At 32.6% G+C, this 19226-nt stretch overlaps 1 protein-coding gene and 1 pseudogene across 3 annotated transcripts; both read right to left on the bottom strand.

Annotated features, from left to right (window-relative positions):
* Positions 1–236: 236 nt before the first annotated feature.
* On the bottom strand, positions 237–10458 carry LOC107057735 (protein yippee-like At5g53940; annotated as a pseudogene).
* Positions 10459–11651: 1193 nt separating this feature from the next.
* Positions 11652–18337, bottom strand: LOC102595997 (protein yippee-like At5g53940). 3 transcript variants are annotated; one of them, XM_015309140.1, is made up of 6 exons: positions 17979–18337; positions 15369–15516; positions 13909–13952; positions 12306–12414; positions 12043–12098; positions 11652–11904 (listed from the first exon to the last, which is right to left on the bottom strand). In XM_015309140.1, exons 2-6 carry the CDS (start codon positions 15462–15464, stop codon positions 11820–11822), a joined length of 390 nt encoding a protein of 129 aa, XP_015164626.1. In that variant the 5' UTR covers positions 15465–15516; positions 17979–18337; the 3' UTR covers positions 11652–11819. The 3 variants fall into 3 exon arrangements, with proteins under 3 accessions (XP_015164626.1, XP_006348270.1, XP_015164627.1); XM_006348208.2 differs by having other exon boundaries at positions 15369–15519; XM_015309141.1 differs by lacking the exon at positions 17979–18337 and adding an exon at positions 16194–17942.
* Between the last annotated feature and the right edge of the window lie 889 nt (positions 18338–19226).

Genomic DNA, 19226 nt, shown 5'->3' on the forward strand with positions numbered 1-19226 from the left:
TGATTCCTACTTGAATATATATATAGAGAGAGAGTTTACATCCTTTTTGAGATACGACACTTGCTACACCAAACTCAATGGAGTGATCGGGTGAGATTTGATCCCTATTTGAATACATATATTTGATTTTTTTTTCTTAAAGCGTAAGCAAGTACATTTTACTAAATAAACCATAACAAATAATGGAGAAAGCATAACGAACCTGAGCAGAATAATATAATGAAGGAAACACAAAAAACATGTAAGACCACTAAAACATTAACTTAAGTCAAGCAAATATTGATTAGAAAACACTTCGGCAGCAACTTAGTTTCTACATCCACAAACTTGAGAGAGATTTTCAGACAAGATACAACTATTCTTTTGCTAAGTCTACAAGATACAAGTATCTGCAAATCGGTGCACTAAGCTCCCACTATTTACATTGTATCTTCATCATCACTTGAGCTTGAACGAGTATCAATGTAGAATTCAGAATCAAATTCACCATCAATAATCCTGACTCTGTTCAACACACATTATCAACAACATAGAAATGTTATATTAGGAACACTTAAAATGAGCATATTGATTTTTTACGATAAAATGTAATGTGAATTAACGTAACTATTTTTTTTTACTATAAAAAGATGAAGAGGGTGAGAAAGTAATAAAACCTTTCAAGGACAAATTTCCCTTCTTTGTACTTCTGGCTTTCCTCATGGGATTTCTCCTGTGTAAACGAGACACAAATATTAGTCGTTAATAGAACTACGCATGTTACATATACTGTGTTAGTTTAACTTATATACACCGATTCATATCCCCCAAAAGACAATAAAAGGAACTTTTTGTGTGTGTGTTCCCATGGTTGTATGTTTTGGCTCTCGTGTTGGTGCCTATGGACAAAGAAGAGGGAATGAGAGGGATTACATATTTCCAGCCAAGAATCTGCCCACAGCGACGACAAAATATATCCGTCACAGTGTGCGTTCCAGGAAGCATCGTCCTCTCCTCGCTCTGTCCAAAAGTTATATTTACCCTGAATAACACAAAGAAAGAAAGGTGAAAAATTCCATCTAATGAATTGGAAAAGAAACATAATCTGATCAGGCTGAGGAAGGATAAAAGAACAGAAAATGGAGCTAACAACACACATCTCTTGCACAAATCAAGGAAGCCAAGAAAAGAAGACCACTGAACTAGATTGTGCTCCTGCTAAGAGATCACCACTTACCAACCATGACATAAACTAATCCATTCAACCCCTAATTAAAAAACAAGCTTCCGCAGTAAGATGATTCAGCATAGCTTCCTGTCAGAAAATAAGCTTTAAACATAGCAACATCTTTAAAAAAGGAAAGTGGTCTTCTACCAACTACAGCCGCTCAGAAAACTCCAGTCTACACCAAGCAACCATGCAAAAGTACAGATTCCATCCAGCATGCAGCATTGTCTTCTGTTTTGACTTGCTAGGTCGATAACTCATTAATGAAACTATGAAAATTTGAATTATAGTTGCTGATGACAGCATACAATCTGGGCAGCCAGGCTAATCCAGGGAAACCAAAATCTTGAAAGTAGATGGGCAAGAAGAATTCAAGCATACATACGTATGTATGTACATACAAGTACCTCGGACAATTGAGCAAACCCTATATATCCAAATGTGGCCTAAGTCAAACAGTTATGCTCAAATGCACATAATATCTAGCTGATGCTGATGTTGAGCGAGCCATTGGAACTTGCAATTAACAACTACTTACCCAATGTAATCCTATAGGCGGGGTCTGGGGAGGGTAGAGTGTGCCCAAACCATACGCCTACCTTTGGAGGTAGAGAGGTTGTTTCCTATAGACCCTCGGCTCAAGGATAAACATATCAAAGAAGATTGAAAAAGAAATAACGGAAGAAAAGAAATCATGGCAAAATACTATAGAAAGCATGACAAAGTATTTTGAATCAAATGTGAGAAGTTTCTACATGCCTCTGCCCTCAAGTGCATTTCTTTGCAATAGCCATTTATATCTATAACCCCCCACCCCCCGAAATTTAAAGGAATAATAATAAGAACAAAGAAGGGTTGCTACTTGTCTTTTTGGTGGCTTGTACTTTTTGTACCATCTTGGTACTATTATTAATAAAACCTCTACCATTTCAAAAAAAAAATGTCCGGACAGGCAATATCATTCATTCCACAAATACTTGGTCACAAATGGCATTCTGTTGAATAAAAATGACCGTATTGCCTATAACTCACTGAAAATAGACGCAACGGGTTGTTAATGGTGATGTAACACTTAACCAATTAGGAGAAACACCTATCAACTGCATCCGAATGATGTGCCAAACATATTAAACAGCACTTTCTCCCGACAACAGATACAGTATCGTACAACCCCCAAAAAGAAAGCACCAGTTGTCACTCACGAATGGATGCAGGTTTATCAACAAATTAAATCACTTGTAAAACAAAAATCCAGATTCATGAAATAGCAATGTATACTATCAATATGACGTTAGAGGCCACTCACACTTTATTGAACAGGTATGCTCTTCCACTGCTGCAATGAAAAGCCTGAATAAATAGCATAAAGGAGATTTTGTCAGACATAGTTAACCATTGCAAAATGAAATGCAATTTATGCAGCAAAGACGAAACACAATTTTCTCATGCAATATACCACGACAAAGAAAGTAAACTGACAGTTCATACACAATGAGATAAAAGAAACTTCTTGAGTTCCAATTAATTTACTTGCTTCGAGAATTCCAACTTACATCACCTATTGGTGCTAGACAATTCTTATGCATATATTTTACTTACGAGTGAAAAAAGGAGTTGCTTTTAACCAGGGGAGGATCTACTAAGGGCCGAGGGGGTGCCAAAGTGCCACTCATTGAATAAAATAATACATGATGCCACTGGCAAAACTCCGGACATTCCTTCTAGGTTGCGTGAGTTCGAACTAAGGAATACTTCTAAATCCAATCATATTGTAGCAATAAAATTCGCGTTCGCGACAATTGTATTTATTTATAAATTTTAAATGATTACTCTTATTTGTTTAATCTTACTTATAATTATTTTATTCCTTAATCAAATATAAATTAAACGTTTGACTTAAAATGAGAATGGGAGAATGTATTTTTAATTTTAATTATGAAAACAACGTTATAAGTTTTACTTAATTTTATAAAAATGGAAAATAAATTTATTTTTTAATATCTAATAAAATAGTATAAATCTCAAAAATATGGGGAAAAACGTTGTTACAGGGAGTCGAACCCGCGACCCAACACTTATATTGTGAATTCTTGAACCCCCTTCACCACTGAGCCATGACCTTAGCTTATATTTAGGGGGTTCATCACTTGGTATATACATATAAATCAAAAAATTGATCCTATATATACCGTGTAATTTTTCCAACGAAGGGGGTTCGGATGAACCCCCTTGGATCCATGTAGATCCGCCCATGCCGAGGGGGTGCCACGTCACCAAAAAGCCTCACCCGAAACTTGGTACATATAAGTATATATATATATATATATATATAGAAAGAAAATTTACAATAAATAGTTAACGTGCCACTCATTGAATAAAATAATACATGACGCCACTGGCAAAACTCCGGAAATTCCTTCTAGGTTGCGTGAGTTCGATTCCAGCCCTCTACAGTACTTTAACTATTTTGTTTGCTTCACTGGGCAATTAAGGAGCTAGGCATTTCACCTATTCTCCTCCTTTTTCTTAGTAGTGATTCTTTTAGACTTTATTGTTGAATTTAACCTTGTTTGATTTTTTTAATTATTTTTGTTGCCTTCTTTCTATCCCCAAAATCTTTTCTTTCCTCTAAAAGAGAAGACAGCCTTCCCTGTTTAAATAGCAAGATGTCTATGTTCAAAGCAATGTTGCACCCCAAACCTCCAAATCCCAAATGCAACTTTGCTTTTAGCACACGCAATGAAGAAGAATCTACAATTGAGTTCTTATTTAAAACGACGTGTTTAATAAGTCCCACACTTAAACAAAGGAGGAGGGTTAATCTATGCTTGGCAACCAACATTAAACTTGTCAAATTCATGAACTTTTTCACCGAAACTAAACACTTTGTATTATTGCATCAACAGCTACGAAATTCAAATGTACCCTTAGCATCATGCATGATCCAACTCTGGAAAAACCTCTCCCAAGAGATCTCCTTCAACAAAGAAATAGAAAATCTAGCTAAACTATGAACTATTTTGTTCAAACATCTATGAATATACATAAAATCGACATGATCCAACATGCTTGAGAGCTTCCAAACGTCTTCACACGTCACTGCTATCTCTCATGAAGTAGTCACCCATTTCTGGATCTTATCAACAACATTTTTTTAGAGACGAATAAAATCTGCACACTCTTCCATCCCTAACTCAATAAACCATTTTCCTAATGGTCAATTCAAATTCATGATGAGGATTGATGAATTCGTAAAATTTGAAACTTCTGAATTAACAAGAAAAGCATTACATTTGCACTAAACAACACAAAAATTACTTATTTACAACCTATAAAAAAGGTGAGATTTTTACTTGTACCGAGAAGTGATATATAACCATGTCAAATGAAAGATCAGGATTTTACATAGCTAGATCTAGTCATTCAACCAAAAAATAAAAATAAAAAATAAAAAATCGTACCTTGGAAATAAGTTGATCAACACGGGCAAGTTGGGTTTTGCAGAATTTGCAATTGTAGGTTTGCCTTCAAGATCCACCAAAAATACTCTCCCCATTTTTCACTTCACACAAACTGCAGCTCAGCCCCAATTTCCCAAAACTGAAACCCTTTTTAAAGAAAAGATGAAAAGACAAGGTTTATTGAGGGGTCTTAAGATTTTAGAATTTAGCCCACAGAAGTGAAGTGTCAAATTCCAGAAACAACAAAGTAGAAAACGACTTATTATTACATGTGGTGCAGATTTGTTTTGCTAACTTCAAAGCCACCTAATCCTATCTTTTAGTGCTGTTTAAATGTATAAAAACGAGCTATCAATATTTTATTGCACTAGTTTCTGGACACGTGCGTTGCACGTGTGTCCCATGTTAATTAGTACAATTTTTAAAAATGATATAGATGATGCTAAAACATGTAAGTAATAAGTGACTAAATTTAGGAAAGGGTAATTGTTTGTAGCTATAAACAGTCAATTGAATTGGTGTAACATTTTTCTTATGTAGTTCTCATATATCTTATACTCAGTGTGGCACTTTCCTTATTTTTTTAATATTTCAATAACATATAATTTATAGGTAAAACATAAGTAACATTGATTATGTTTGTAAATGTTTCATATCTTAAAGTTTGTGTCTTATTTTTAACAAACTATAGTCTCCTCCTTATATCCACATACGTATCAAGACGTTGTTTCCGAATAATAATTGTATTTCATAGTGTAGAAATATTGATTAACTTATGTCTTCTTTAAGATGGATAATGTATCGTTGTCAATTTCACGGGGTACACTTGAAAAAAAATCATATTTATTTGTAATAGATTATTGCATGTACAACTTTCTTTGTTTGATTCAAGATTATGAATCCTTCATGTGTAAATTTTATATGAGAATATTAACTAAAATGTTTAATATAATAGTATTACGAAATAACATAATCAATCCATATTCACAAACAAGCTAGAACTTAATACAAATGGTTGAAATAATCCAACTGATTTGACAGCATCAGGGTGACTAAAGTGGTGCAATTTTCTAAAGACAATGGCACAATCCTTGTTTATGATTATGCATATGCTATGTATATATGTGATGACAGCCCAAAGCCCAATTCGAGATTACTGGACCCAAGCACGTAAGTTCAGATGATGTTGTTTGGTCAACATTAAGCTTTACTTTGTTTTCTAGTGAAAGCTTCTGCTATCATTTGGTCAAAACCCTATAGCATGTAACAGTATAGTATAGATGACAAAACTCATAATGTTTGTATATCAGTTTGTTAGCAGTTACTTATCGGCTACAACGATCCATCTACTTCTATTACTCGTTTTAATCCCATTACAACCATACCTCAATTACATGCTTCTTAGAGTCGGCATATGCATTCTCACTATTTATTTCACTCTATTTGGACTCATTTCATTCTAGTATTTACTACTAATTTATGGATCTCAAACAATACAAGTTCTCTATATTTCCTTATGAGACACATCTTAACAAACTACAAAGATTTCTAGTGAAATGGTCTAATGTATGTTTACCTTCTTCATGACTAGGCATAACTCCAATGATATGACTATCATATCTATTATGTAGCTGATGATGCGATGAAGAAGGGAAGAGTTCACAATTGCAAGATAATATCTGAAACAAAGAAAAATAAATAAAAATTAGTAATTAGCAAACACAAAGGCTAAGCAAATACAAGAGAAAACTATAAAAAAGATTAGAAGTAAAAAATGATAATTAATTTACAATACATATATAGAAAATGAAAATAACTATTCATATTCCAAAACAAAAGAGTCTATTAAATGATTAGAAAAGTGAAAATATTTAATTTAATACGGGAAACTAACTAAATGCTTTGAAAACAGAAAATATTTAATTTAATACGGAAAATAACTAAATGCTTTGAAAACAGAAAATAATATACGGTTTAAATAGCTGAAGTTGTATGGTTGCTAGAAAATTAGAGCAGCAGTTTAATGAAGAATGAATTTCTAAAAGGGTCAACAATATTATTTTGCTGTTGTTTCAAATTTAGTTGTCTCCTTCTATAAATTTTGTTAGAGTAACAAAGTAACAATGACGAAAAGTGGTGAACATTTGACCTCAGATTGTCTCTAAAAAAAAATATTTATGTTGTTGTGGTGTAGATTTTTAACGGTCTTAACTTTTTTATAACTAACTAGTTTCTGAGCACGTGCTGAGCACGTGTGTTTCATGTGAATTTTTATAGATACGTTAGAATGACTAAAATTTCATGAAAATATATATATGTAAATTGTAATGAACAATAAAATGCAACAATTACAAAATAAGTATAAAGACTTACGACAATAAAACATTCATAGAAAACTAAATTAAGAAGTCTAATAGAGAAAAAAAAAAAGACAAAAAGAAACAGATTTAAGAAAAAATACAAGGTAGACATTATTCTTATAAGACTGATACATATATAGATGAAAAAATAAGTACAAAATTAGTACTTAACTCTCTGAGTTCTTATCGATTCCTTCCATATCCTATCACAATTCAAGAGTTTTCTTCATCTACTTTAACTATAGAATAAAAATAATAATAGTCTAATAAACTTGGTAGGGATTTCATGAGATAAAGAAGTTGAATTTATATAGATAGAATAGAAGGAATATCAAAAGATATCTTAAAGTGTTAGTTTAAATATTTAGAGGTTATGAATATGAAAAGATGAGAGTTATGAATATTAAGAGTATAAAAGTTGAATAAGTAATTAGAAAATAATAGTAAATAAATGAAGAATAGGAAAAAGAAAGTTAGCAAACTATGTAAAAAAAATAACTAAAGTTCCTATCACGTAATTAAGCATCAATGAATTTAAATTTGTGAAGCTAGAGTCATTCTTTAATATAATCAAGAGGACATTATCAATGTGTGTGTCTCCATTTTGCAGATTTTCACCCTTCAAATTATTAAATTTCGTTATTTATAATAAAGGATAATACTTTATCCACATAAATTATATCAAAGGAAAAAATTATGAGAAGAGGAAAAGTTTAGCAATTTAGGTATAGACTTTTTTAAATTTTTTCTCAACTTTTTTTGTTCATGCTTATAGTAATATATGATAATAATAATAATATATATATATATATATATATAATACATAAATGTGTTTTTAATTTAGCTTAAGCAAATATTTATGCCCTTCAATTTTAAATATGTATAAATCGACTCTAAAACTTATATAAATTAAACAAATAGATACATTCGTCTTAGTATGGAAGACAAATTAAAAGATATATTTATATATTATGCCTATTTTATTTAGACATCGCTTTGCAAAAGTATTTATAATAATATTTTTAATCATAAGTATACTTGTTTATATTACTTTTTATTATTTCTCTTTAATCAGTAATAATACTTTACTAATTAAATTAGAAAATTTAAAATTTAGATATAATAAAACAAATTCTTCAGACGTCAGGTATTTTAAGACAAGATTAATTTGTTAAAACTATAAATATTTGGAACCTTAAGTAGTATATGCAAATGTCTTTTAATCAAACTCAATTTCGTTATCGCTTCCTATTTACCACTATTAGTTGTATCTTGGCAAGTGGAAAAGCTCTTAAAATCTCTACCTTTGGAGCTAATACTATTTTCCTAGAACAACATCTTGAGTCACTGTTCGTGGAGCTAATACTAGTGTGTCTCTTTCGCTTCTTCTTCTGCACTTTTCTCCCATAATCAAGACTCTTTCTATTTGACCGTTTTCTTTTCTTTACAGGGGGTGAACCCTCACTGACATCTCGGCTTGAAGATTTTCTCCAAGTTCTTTTCTTCACGTGTTTTATATCACGTGAGTGCCTACGTTTTTTCATACTATAATCAACCTCTGAATCGGAGGACAAAGACTGTGGACTGCTAGAATAATCAGAGGAAGCAGAAGATGACGAGTCATCCTCAGAACTGGATAACTTCTTGGATTTGTTTCTTCTGCTTTTTCTCTTCCGTATCTAACCACACAACACATGAAGATGTATAATGAAGGATAATAAATTGGAATTCATAAGAAAACAGGAGGTAACCTTACATTGTTCTACAGAAAGCATGCCTAATATTAATTAAAAATATAATGCAATAAATAGTGTACAAAGTGTGCTGGCATGATCAAGCATTATAAAGTCTTCCACAATTCTTTCTTCTGAGTGTCAGTTAACGAATTACAAATTGAAACAAAAGAGAATGTATTTAATACAAGATCTTAGATATCCTTTTTTCCATGGTGGCTTCTAAAAGATACCAAGTATTAACAGGTGCAGATAATTGTTTTTTTGGATAAATAACTCTAGATTTGCTCCACTAAGTTTATTTTGCGGATAGAGCAGAAAACAAAAAAAATACAAAGAACAATAAACGATTCATGGAACTCTAACTATAACAATTCAAATGACTATGCAATGTGACTTAACACTCCCACGAGCGATCATGAGCTATACCACATGAAGCCTTACCATATTACAGATTTGTATATGAATATTTACATGAAAAATAATCCCTTCTAAACAAACTGGAAGGAGTAGGACTTATATTCTCCCAGTTCAGTTATGTCAACTCATATAAGTATTGTACCCAAAATAACCAGCCTTTTGAACTACTTTTTGACCCTTGTTCTTGGAAAACAGTTTCATTTTAATTTTTAGCTAAAAGAACAGCTAGCTTAATTTTTATCCCCCAAAAATCATCCCCTAATGATACACACATGAAAAGACCCAAAAGTTAAACCAGCTAATTACATATGTTGCTTGGACTTAGGTTCAACAGAGGGTACAGATAGCTTATGTTGTTCAGACTCCTTAAAAATGTTGTCGTGTGTGTCGTATCCCCCAAAAGTAGTGCATTATGGGAAGATCCAACACAGATTCAACAACATTTTTGGAGAGTCCGAGCAACATAGCAGATTACTAACCATTATTTTTAATTCTCTTCCATATTTCCACCACCAGTAGAAAGGGAACTATTAGCATCACTACAAAAGGAAAACATTTACAAATATTCCATAACATGACAAAAATTAATTCAGTAAACAGGAAAAAACATAAAGCCCTTAAAAATCAAATTAAAGGAGAATTCTCATAATTCAATAACCTTTTAAGATTATTGAAAATAAAAACCGTGATTTTATTTGATACAAAACAAAGTTCAATAAATTCTACATAAACCCTAAAATACATAACTATACACAGAAATTCATAACGAAATAGAAAGAGATCAACACAGCATACAGGAACATTATACATAATACTGAGAAAGCGAAACGAATGTTATTAGGTAAATGAATGGAAAACATCGAAATGGAGAGCTAAAAAAGATACCTTAGAGGAAACTTTGAGCCTCTTCTTTTTGGAAGATGTTTTCTTAGATGAAGACTTCCGTTCTCCCATTGTGTTCGGATTCATTTCTTCTTCTTCTTTGTAAACAAAATTGGAATAGCGAAAAGCAAACCGCAGATGAACGAATCGATAATTGTGAATTCGGATCCGGCAACACACTCAAACCCATAGATATATTGTATCCATTATCATAGCAAGCTGCACCTGCTTGCTTATCTCTAACTTGTATTTTACCGTAATATGTATGTACTTATTACTTCTCAATACCCCCTAAACTCGATCATATTGTTTCAACAACCTTAAAAATATCTTTACTTTAGTAATACATGTAAATACGCTCTCCAGTCTTGTAACATGAGTGAGATTAATTCTAAATTTTCACCAAATTTAGAGTGTTTTTCAACACTTCTCTGTTCTTTTATAAAGGGTCTTATGCTCGCCACAAAAAATTGAGATCATATTTTATGTTGTATAAATTCTTTTATAAAGAGTCTCATGTTGAAAAATTTATTTTGAGCAAGATACCACCAATAAAATTTGTGTGAGGATCTATTAACAAGTTGACATGTGGATTGTGGGGGTATAGATTGTCCTTTAAAATTGCAATTAAAACCAGAGAGGAGAGAGAGGGTATAGTTTAATTGAAAATTGAAAGAAAATTATGGGGTCCATATCAAATACAATTAAATAAACTAATGTATTGAAAGTGGAAAAATACATATTTAACTTGTGTGAAGAGGTGTCAATGCTTATATATGTATTTCTTGAGTCTCATTTTATATGTTACATTTTTACTTTGCACTTGCATTAAGAAATAATGTAACTTTATCCTTCTACTCTTATTTAATTTTTTTTGGAACTCATGTTTTCAATCAATGAATATAAATTAATTTATTTTGATTAATTAATTTAACTATTGAACATGAATCATTTACTTAGCTTTTCTAAGTTGGTCAAATGTATATTTTCAAGGCTAATTAACTCACAAGGGTTAAAAAGGAACAATATGGTAATTTATGCATTAATTTTATGAAATGACAAGTATTATGAACCAACTATTTCTAAAAAGTGATGACATATAAAATGGGACGGAGGGAGTATTTACTAAACCAAAATTTAAACTTTGAATGTATTTTGAAAAGTTTCAATGATATCTTGTCATTTTGATCTAAACAATAAATAACTCTATGATAGTATTAATCATTTATAATCACTTGTCCTATATTCTTTAAATTATAATTATTTCCTAAAAAGCTTTAATTTAGTAATATTAATTCTATTTTACAATATACAGTATATGATATGATACACTACACACGTACACCGCACATGCCGTGAAGCTAGTATATATAGTTTACATCCTTCTTGAGATACGACACTTGCTACACCAAACTCAATCGAGTGATTGGGTGAGATTTGATCCCTATTTGAATATATATATTTGATTTTTTTTCTTAAAGCATAAGCAATTACATTCCTAAATAAACCATCACAAATAATAGAGAAAGCATAACAAACCATGCTGAGCAGAATAATATAATGAAGCACAAAAAACATGCAAGACCACTAAAGCATTAACTTAAGTCGAGCATATATTGATTAAAAAACACTTCGGCAGCAACTTAGTTTCTACATCCACAAACTTGAGAGAGATTTTCAGACAAGATACAACTATTCTTTTGCTAAGTCTACAAGATACAAGTATCTGCAAATCGGTGCACTAAGCTCCCACTATTTACATTGTATCTTCATCATCACTTGTGCTTGAACGAGTATCAATGTAGAATTCAGAATCATCTTCATCATCAATGATCCTGACTCTGTTCAACACACATTATCAACATAGAAATGTTATATTAGGAACACTTAAAATGAGCATATTGTTGTTTTCCGATAAAATGTAATGCGAATTTTTTTTTTACTATAAAAAGATAAAGAGGGGGAGAGAGAAATAAAACCTTTCAAGGACAAATTTCCCTTCTTTGTACTTCTGGCTTTCCTCATGGGATTTCTCCTGTGTAAACGAGACACAAATATTAGTCGTTAATAGAACTACGCATGTTACATATACTGTGTTAGTTTAACTTATATACACCGATTCATATCCCCCAAAAGACAATAAAAGGAACTTTTTGTGTGTGTGTGTGTGTTCCCATAGTTGTATTTTTTGGCTCTACGTGTTGGTGCGTATGGAAAAAGAAGAGGGGATGAGAGGAATTACATATTTCCAGCCAAGAATCTGCCCACAGCGACGACAAAATATATCCGTCACAGTGTGCGTTCCAGAAAGCAACGTCCTCTCCTCGGTCTGTCCAAAATATATATTTACCCTAAATAACACAAAGAAAGAAAGGTGAAAAATTCCATCTAATGAATTGGAAAAGAAACATAATCTGATCAGGCCGAGGAAGGATAAAAGAACAGAAAATGGAGCTAAAAACACACATCTCTTGCACAAATCAAGAAAGCCAAGTAAAGAAGACCACTGAACTAGATTGTGCTCCTGGTAAGAGATCACCACTTAACAACCATGACATAAACTAATCCATTCAACCCCTAATTAAAAAACAAGCTTCCGCAGTAAGATGATTCAGCATAGCTTCCTGTCAGAAAATAAGCTTTAAACATAGCAACATCTTTAAAAAAGGAAAGTGGTCTTCTACCAACTACAGCCGCTCAGAAAACTCCAGTCTACACCAAGCAACCATGCAAAAGTACAGATTCCATCCAGCCTGCAGCATTGTCTTCTGTTTTGACTTGCTAGGTCGATAACTCACTAATGAAACTATGAAAATTTGAATTATAGTTACTGATGACAACATACAATCTGGGCAGCCAGGCTAATCCAGGGAAACCAAAATCTTGAAAGTAGATGGGCAAGAAGAATTCAAGCATACATACATATGTATGTACGTACACGTACCTCGGACAATTGAGCAAACTCTATATCCAAATGTGGCCTAAGTCAAACAGTTATGCTCAAATGCACATAATATCTAGCTGATGCTGATGTTGAGCAAGCCATTGGAACTTGCAATTAACAACAACTACTTACCCAATGTAATCCAATAGGCGGGGTCTGGGGAGGGTAGAGTGTGCCCAAACCATACGCCTACCTTTGGAGGTAGAGAGGTTGTTTCCTATAGACCCTCGGCTCAAGGATAAACATATCAAAGAAGATTGAAAAAGAAATAACGGAAGAAAAGAAATCATGGCAAAATACTATAGAAAGCATGACAAAGTATTTTGAATCAAATGTGAGAAGTTCCTACATGCCTCAGCCCTCAAGTGCATTTCTTTGCAATAGCCATTTATATCTATAACCCCCCCACCCCCCGAAATTTAAAGGAATAATAATAAGAACAAAGAAGGGTTGCTACTTGTCTTTTTGGTGGCTTGTACTTTTTGTACCATCTTGGTACTATTATTAATAAAACCTCTACCATTTCAAAAAAAAAATGTCCGGACAGGCAATATCATTCATTCCACAAATACTTGGTCACAAATGGCATTCTGTTGAATAAAAATGACCGTATTGCCTATAATTCACTGAAAATAGACGCAACAGGTTGTTAATGGTGATGTAACACTTAACCAATTAGGAGAAACGCCTATCAACTGCGTCCGAATGATGTGCCAAACATATTAAACAGCACTTTCTCCCGACAACAGATACAGTATCGTACAACCCCCAAAAAGAAAGCACCAGTTGTCACTCACGAATGGATGCAGGTTTATCAACAAATTAAATCACTTGTAAAACAAAAATCCAGATTCATGAAATAGCAATGTATACTATCAATATGACGTTAGAGGCCACTCACACTTTATTGAACAGGTATGCTCTTCCACTGCTGCAATGAAAAGCCTGAATAAATAGCATAAAGGAGATTTTGTCAGACATAGTTAACCATTGCAAAATGAAATGCAATTTATGCAGCAAAGACGAAACACAATTTTCTCATGCAATATACCACGACAAAGAAAGTAAACTGACAGTTCATACACAATGAGATAAAAGAAACTTCTTCAGTTCCAATTAATTTTACTTGCTTCAAGAATTCCAACTTACATCACCTAATGGTGCTAGACAATTCTTATGCATATATTTTACTTACGAGTGAAAAAAGGAGTTGCTTTTAACCAGGGGAGGATCTACTAAGGGCCGAGGGGGTGCCAAAGTGCCACTCATTGAATAAAATAATACATGATGCCACTGGCAAAACTCCGGACATTCCTTCTAGGTTGCGTGAGTTCGATTCCAGCCCTCTACAGTACTTTAACTATTTTGTTTGCTTCACTGGGCAATTAAGGAGTTAGGCATTTCACCTATTCTCCTCTTTTTTCCTAGTAGTGATTCTTTTAGACTTTATTGTTTAATTTAACCTTGTTTGATTTTTTAAATTATTTTTGTTGCCTTCTTTCTATCCCCAAAATCTTTTCTTTCCTCTAAAAGAGAAGACAACCTTCCCTGTTTAAATAGCAAGATGTCTATGTTCAAAGCAATGTTGCACCACAAACCTCCAAATCCCAAATGCAACTTTGCTTTTAGCACACGCAACGAAGAAGAATCTACAATTGAGTTCTTATTTAAAAGAACGTGTTTAATGAGTCCCACGCTTAAACAAAGAGGAGGGTTAATGTATGCTTGGCAACCAACATAAAACTTGTCAGATTCATGAACTTTTTCACCGAAACTAAACAATTTGTATTATTGCATCAAAAACTACGAAATTCAAATGTACCCTTAGCATCATGCACGATCCAACTTGGGAAAAACCTCTCCCAAGAGATCTCCTTCAACAAAGAAATAGAAAATCTAGCTAAACTATGAACTATTTTGTTCAAACATCTATGAATATACATAAAATCGACATGATCCAACATGCTTGAGAGCTTCCAAACGTCTTCACACGTCACTGCTATCTCTCGTGAAGTAGTCAATCATTTCTGGATCTTATCAACAACATTTTTTTAGAGACAAATAAAATCTGCACACTCTTCCATCCCTAACTCAATAAACCATTTTCCTAATGGTCAATTCAAATTCATGATGAGGATTGACGAATTCGTAAAATTTGAAACTTCTGAATTAACAAGTGCATTGCATTTGCACTAAACAACACAAAAATTACTTATTTACTACCTATAAAAAAGGTGAGATTTTTACTTGTACCGAGAAGTGATATATAACCATGTCAAATGAAAGATCAGGATTTTACATAGCTAGATCTAGTCATTCAACCAAAGAATAAAAAATAAAAATAAGGGGAAAAAATTGTACCTTGGAAATAAGTTGATCAGCACGGGCAAGTTGGGTTTTGCAGAATTTGCAATTGTAGGTTTTGCCTTCAAGATCCACCAAAAATACTCTCCCCATTTTTCACTTCACACAAACTGCAGCTCAGCCCCAATTTCCCAAAACTGAAACCCTTCTTAAAGAAAAGATGAAAAGAACAAGGTTTATTGAGGGGTCTTAAGAAATTCCAGAAACAACAAAGTAGAAAACGACTTATTATTACATGTGGCGCAGATTTTGTTTTGTTAACTTCAAAGTCACTTAATCCTATCTTTTAGTGCTGTTTAAATGTATAAAAACGAGCTATCAATATTTTATTGCATAATACATAAACGTGCTTTTAATTTAGCTTAAGCAAATAGTTATGCCCTTCAATTTTAAATATGTACAAATAGACTCTTAAACTTATATAAATTAAACAAATAGATACATTCGTCTTAGTATGGAAGACAAATTAAAAGATATATTTATATATTATGCCTATTTTATTTGGACATCGCTTTGCAAAAGTATTTATAGTAATATTTTTAATCATAAGTATACTTGTTTATATTACTTTTTATTTATTTACTCTTTAATCAGTAATAATACTTACTAATTAAATTAGAAAATTTAAAACCTAGATATAATAAAAAAAAATCTTCAGATGTCAGGTATTTTAAGACAAGATTAATTTGTTAAAACTATAAATATTTGGAACCTTAAGTAGTATATGCAAATGTATTTTAATTAAACTCAATTTTGTTATCGCTTCCTATTTACCACTATTAGTTGCATCTTGGCAAGTGGAAAAGCTCTTAGAATCTCTACCTCTGGAGCTAATACTATTTTAACGTCGGCAACTAGAACAACTTCTTGAGTCACTGTTCGTGGAGCTAATACTAGCGTGTCTCTTTCGCTTCTTCTGCACTTTTCTCCCATAATCAAGACTCTTTCTATTTGACCGTTTTCTTTTCTTTACAGGGGGTGAACTATCACTGACATCTCGGCTTGAATATCTTCTCCAAGTTCTTTTCTTCACGCGTTTCATATCACGTGAGTGCCTATGTTTTTTCATACTATAATCAACCTCTGAATCAGAGGACAAAGACTGTGGACTGCTAGAATAATCAGAGGAAGCAGAAGATGACGAGTCATCCTCGGAACTGGAAAACTTCTTGGATTTGTTTCTTCTGCTTTTTATCTTGCGTATCTAACCACACAACACATGAAGATGTATAATGAAGGATGATAAATTGGAATTGCCAGTGACAAGATGAGAATGTATTGATAAGAAAACAGGAGGTAACCTTACATTGTTCTACGAAAGCATGCCTAATGTTAATTAAAAATATAATGCAATTTCTCATGAAAACATCTCCATGAATATTTGGGTATTAAATATATTCAATAAAGAGTGTACAAAGTGTGCTGGCATGATCAAGCATTATAAAGTCTTTCATAATTCTTTCTTCTGAGTGTCAGTTAAGGAATTACAAATTGAAACAAAAAAGAATATATTTAATACAAGATCTTAGATATCTGTTTTTCCATGGTGGCTTCTAAAAGATACCAAGTATTAACAGGTGCAGATAATTGTTTCTTTTGATAAATAACTCTAGATTTGCTCCACTAAGGTTATTTTACGGATAGAGCAGAAAACAAAAAAAATACAAAGAACAATAAATGATTCATGGAACTCTAACTATAGCGATTCAAATGACTATGCAACGTGCTTAACACTCCCACGAGCGATCATGAGCTATATCACATGAAGCCTTATCATGTTACAGATTTGTATATGAATATTTACATGAAAATAATCCCTTCTAAACAAACTGGAAGGAGTAGGACTTATATTCTCCCAGTTCAGTAATGTCAACTCATACAAGTATTGTACCCAAAATAACCAGCCTTCTGAATTACTTTTTGACCCTTGTTCTTGGAACATAGTTTCATTTTAATTTTTAGCTAATAGAACGGCTATCTTAATTTTTATCCCCAAAATAACATCCCCTGATGGCACACATGAAAAGACCCAAAAGTTAAACCAGCTAATTACATATGTTGCTTGGACTTATGTTCAACAGAGGGTACATATAACTTATGTTGTTCGGACTCTTCAAAAATGTCGCCGGGTATGTGTTCTATCCTCCAAAAGTAGTGCATTTTAGGAGGATCCAACACGGGTGTAACTAACATTTTTGGAACATAGCAGATAACTAACCATTAGTTTTAACTATCTTCCCTATTTCCACCACCAGTAAAAAGGGAACTATTAGCATCACTACAAAAGGACATTAACAAATATTCCATAACATCACAAAAATTAATTCAGTAAACAGAAAAAACATAAGCCCTTAAAAAGCAAATTAAAGGAGATTAGAAATAAAAACCTTAAGTTGAGTGATTTTATTTGATACAAAACAAAGTTCAATAACTTTAGTTTAAGATGAAGATAAACCCTAAAATACATAACTACACACAATAATTCAAAACGAAATAGAAAGAAAGCAACACACCATACAGGAACATTATACATTATACTGAGCAAGCGAACGAATGTTATTATGCGAATAAATGGAAAGCATCGAAAAGGAGAGTTGAAAAAGATACCTTTAGAGGAAACTTTGAGCCTCTTCTTTCTGGAAGATTTTTTCTTAGATGAAGACTTGCGTTCTCCCATTGTGTTCGGATTTACTTCTTCTTCTTCTTCTTCGTTAACAAAATTGGAATAGCAAAAAGCAAACCGCAGATAAACGAATCGCTAATTGCAATCAATATTGGAAAATCTGCATATTGTAAATTCGGATTTGGAAGAAGGAAAGGAGGTTCGTTTGGTTTGGTGAAAGGATCTGGATGGTGCCCAACACACTCAACCCCATAGTAGATATATAGTATCCATTATCTTAGCAAACTGTGCTTATTTGTTTCAGAACTATTCACAACCTTCAAAAAAAAATTGCCAAGTTATGTTTTCAACTTCTCTTGGTTCTTTTGTTAAGACTTTCATGCTTGTGATAGACTTTGAAAGATATCCTTTACTTCAGTTAATCAACACATGAGTGAAATACACTCTTAAATTCTCGTCAAGTTTAGAATGTTTTTAACACTTCTCTCAATTTTTTTTATTAAGAGTCTCATGTTTGCACAAGAGTTTGAGACCATTTGATATGTCATGTTGTATATTAAGGGTGTATCTACATTTAGTTTGTCAATTAGATTGTGTTTTTAAAATTGTCAATAGTTAGGAAATGAAACTAATAATTTACGTCCATTTTAAAATAGAACTCTTATATATATCGCAAATTGCAAATCATATAGAGTCATAGAGATATAAACTATGAACGTTAAGCAAGTCTATTCAATGAATTTGATCGAAAGAAAAGACCAAGTAGCATCCTTTTTAGATTCTACAGTCGCTATACCAACCTCAATCGAGTGATCGGGTCAAGTCTATTCAATGAATTTAATCGCAAGGAAAGACCAAGTAGCATCCTTTTTAGATTCTACAGTCGCTATACCAACCTCAATCGAGTGATCGGGTCAAGTCTATTCAATGAATTTAATCGCAAGGAAAGACCAAGTAGCATCCTTTTTAGATTCCACACTCGCTATACCAACCTCAATCGAGTGATCGGATGGAATTTGATCCCTATGTAAATCTATATATTAGTTTACGGCCTTCCTTTTAGATACCACACTCCCTGCACCAAACTCAATCGAGTGATTGGGTGAAATTATATATTTAGCTTACATCCTTTTTGAGATACTACACTCGCCACACCAAACTCGATCATCGGGTGGAATTTGATCCCTATTTGAGAATATACATACTTAGTTTTTTTCTTAAAGCGTAAGCAA

This window comes from Solanum tuberosum, unplaced genomic scaffold (genome assembly GCF_000226075.1).
Source record: "Solanum tuberosum cultivar DM 1-3 516 R44 unplaced genomic scaffold, SolTub_3.0 scf00096, whole genome shotgun sequence".
Taxonomy (NCBI): domain Eukaryota; kingdom Viridiplantae; phylum Streptophyta; class Magnoliopsida; order Solanales; family Solanaceae; genus Solanum; species Solanum tuberosum.

Bases quoted from the DNA above. Each gene is read 5' to 3' on its own strand.
- LOC102595997 (XM_015309140.1), bottom strand. From the start codon at position 15,464: ATGGGGAGAGTATTTTTGGTGGATCTTGAAGGCAAAACCTACAATTGC. The intron at 13,953-15,368 runs GTACAATTTTTT...CTATTTATTCAG, and splicing joins CTGATCAACTTATTTCCAAG to GCTTTTCATTGCAGCAGTGG. The intron at 11,905-12,042 runs GTTTTATTTCTC...TGTGTTGAACAG, and splicing joins GGGAAATTTGTCCTTGAAAG to AGTCAGGATCATTGATGATG.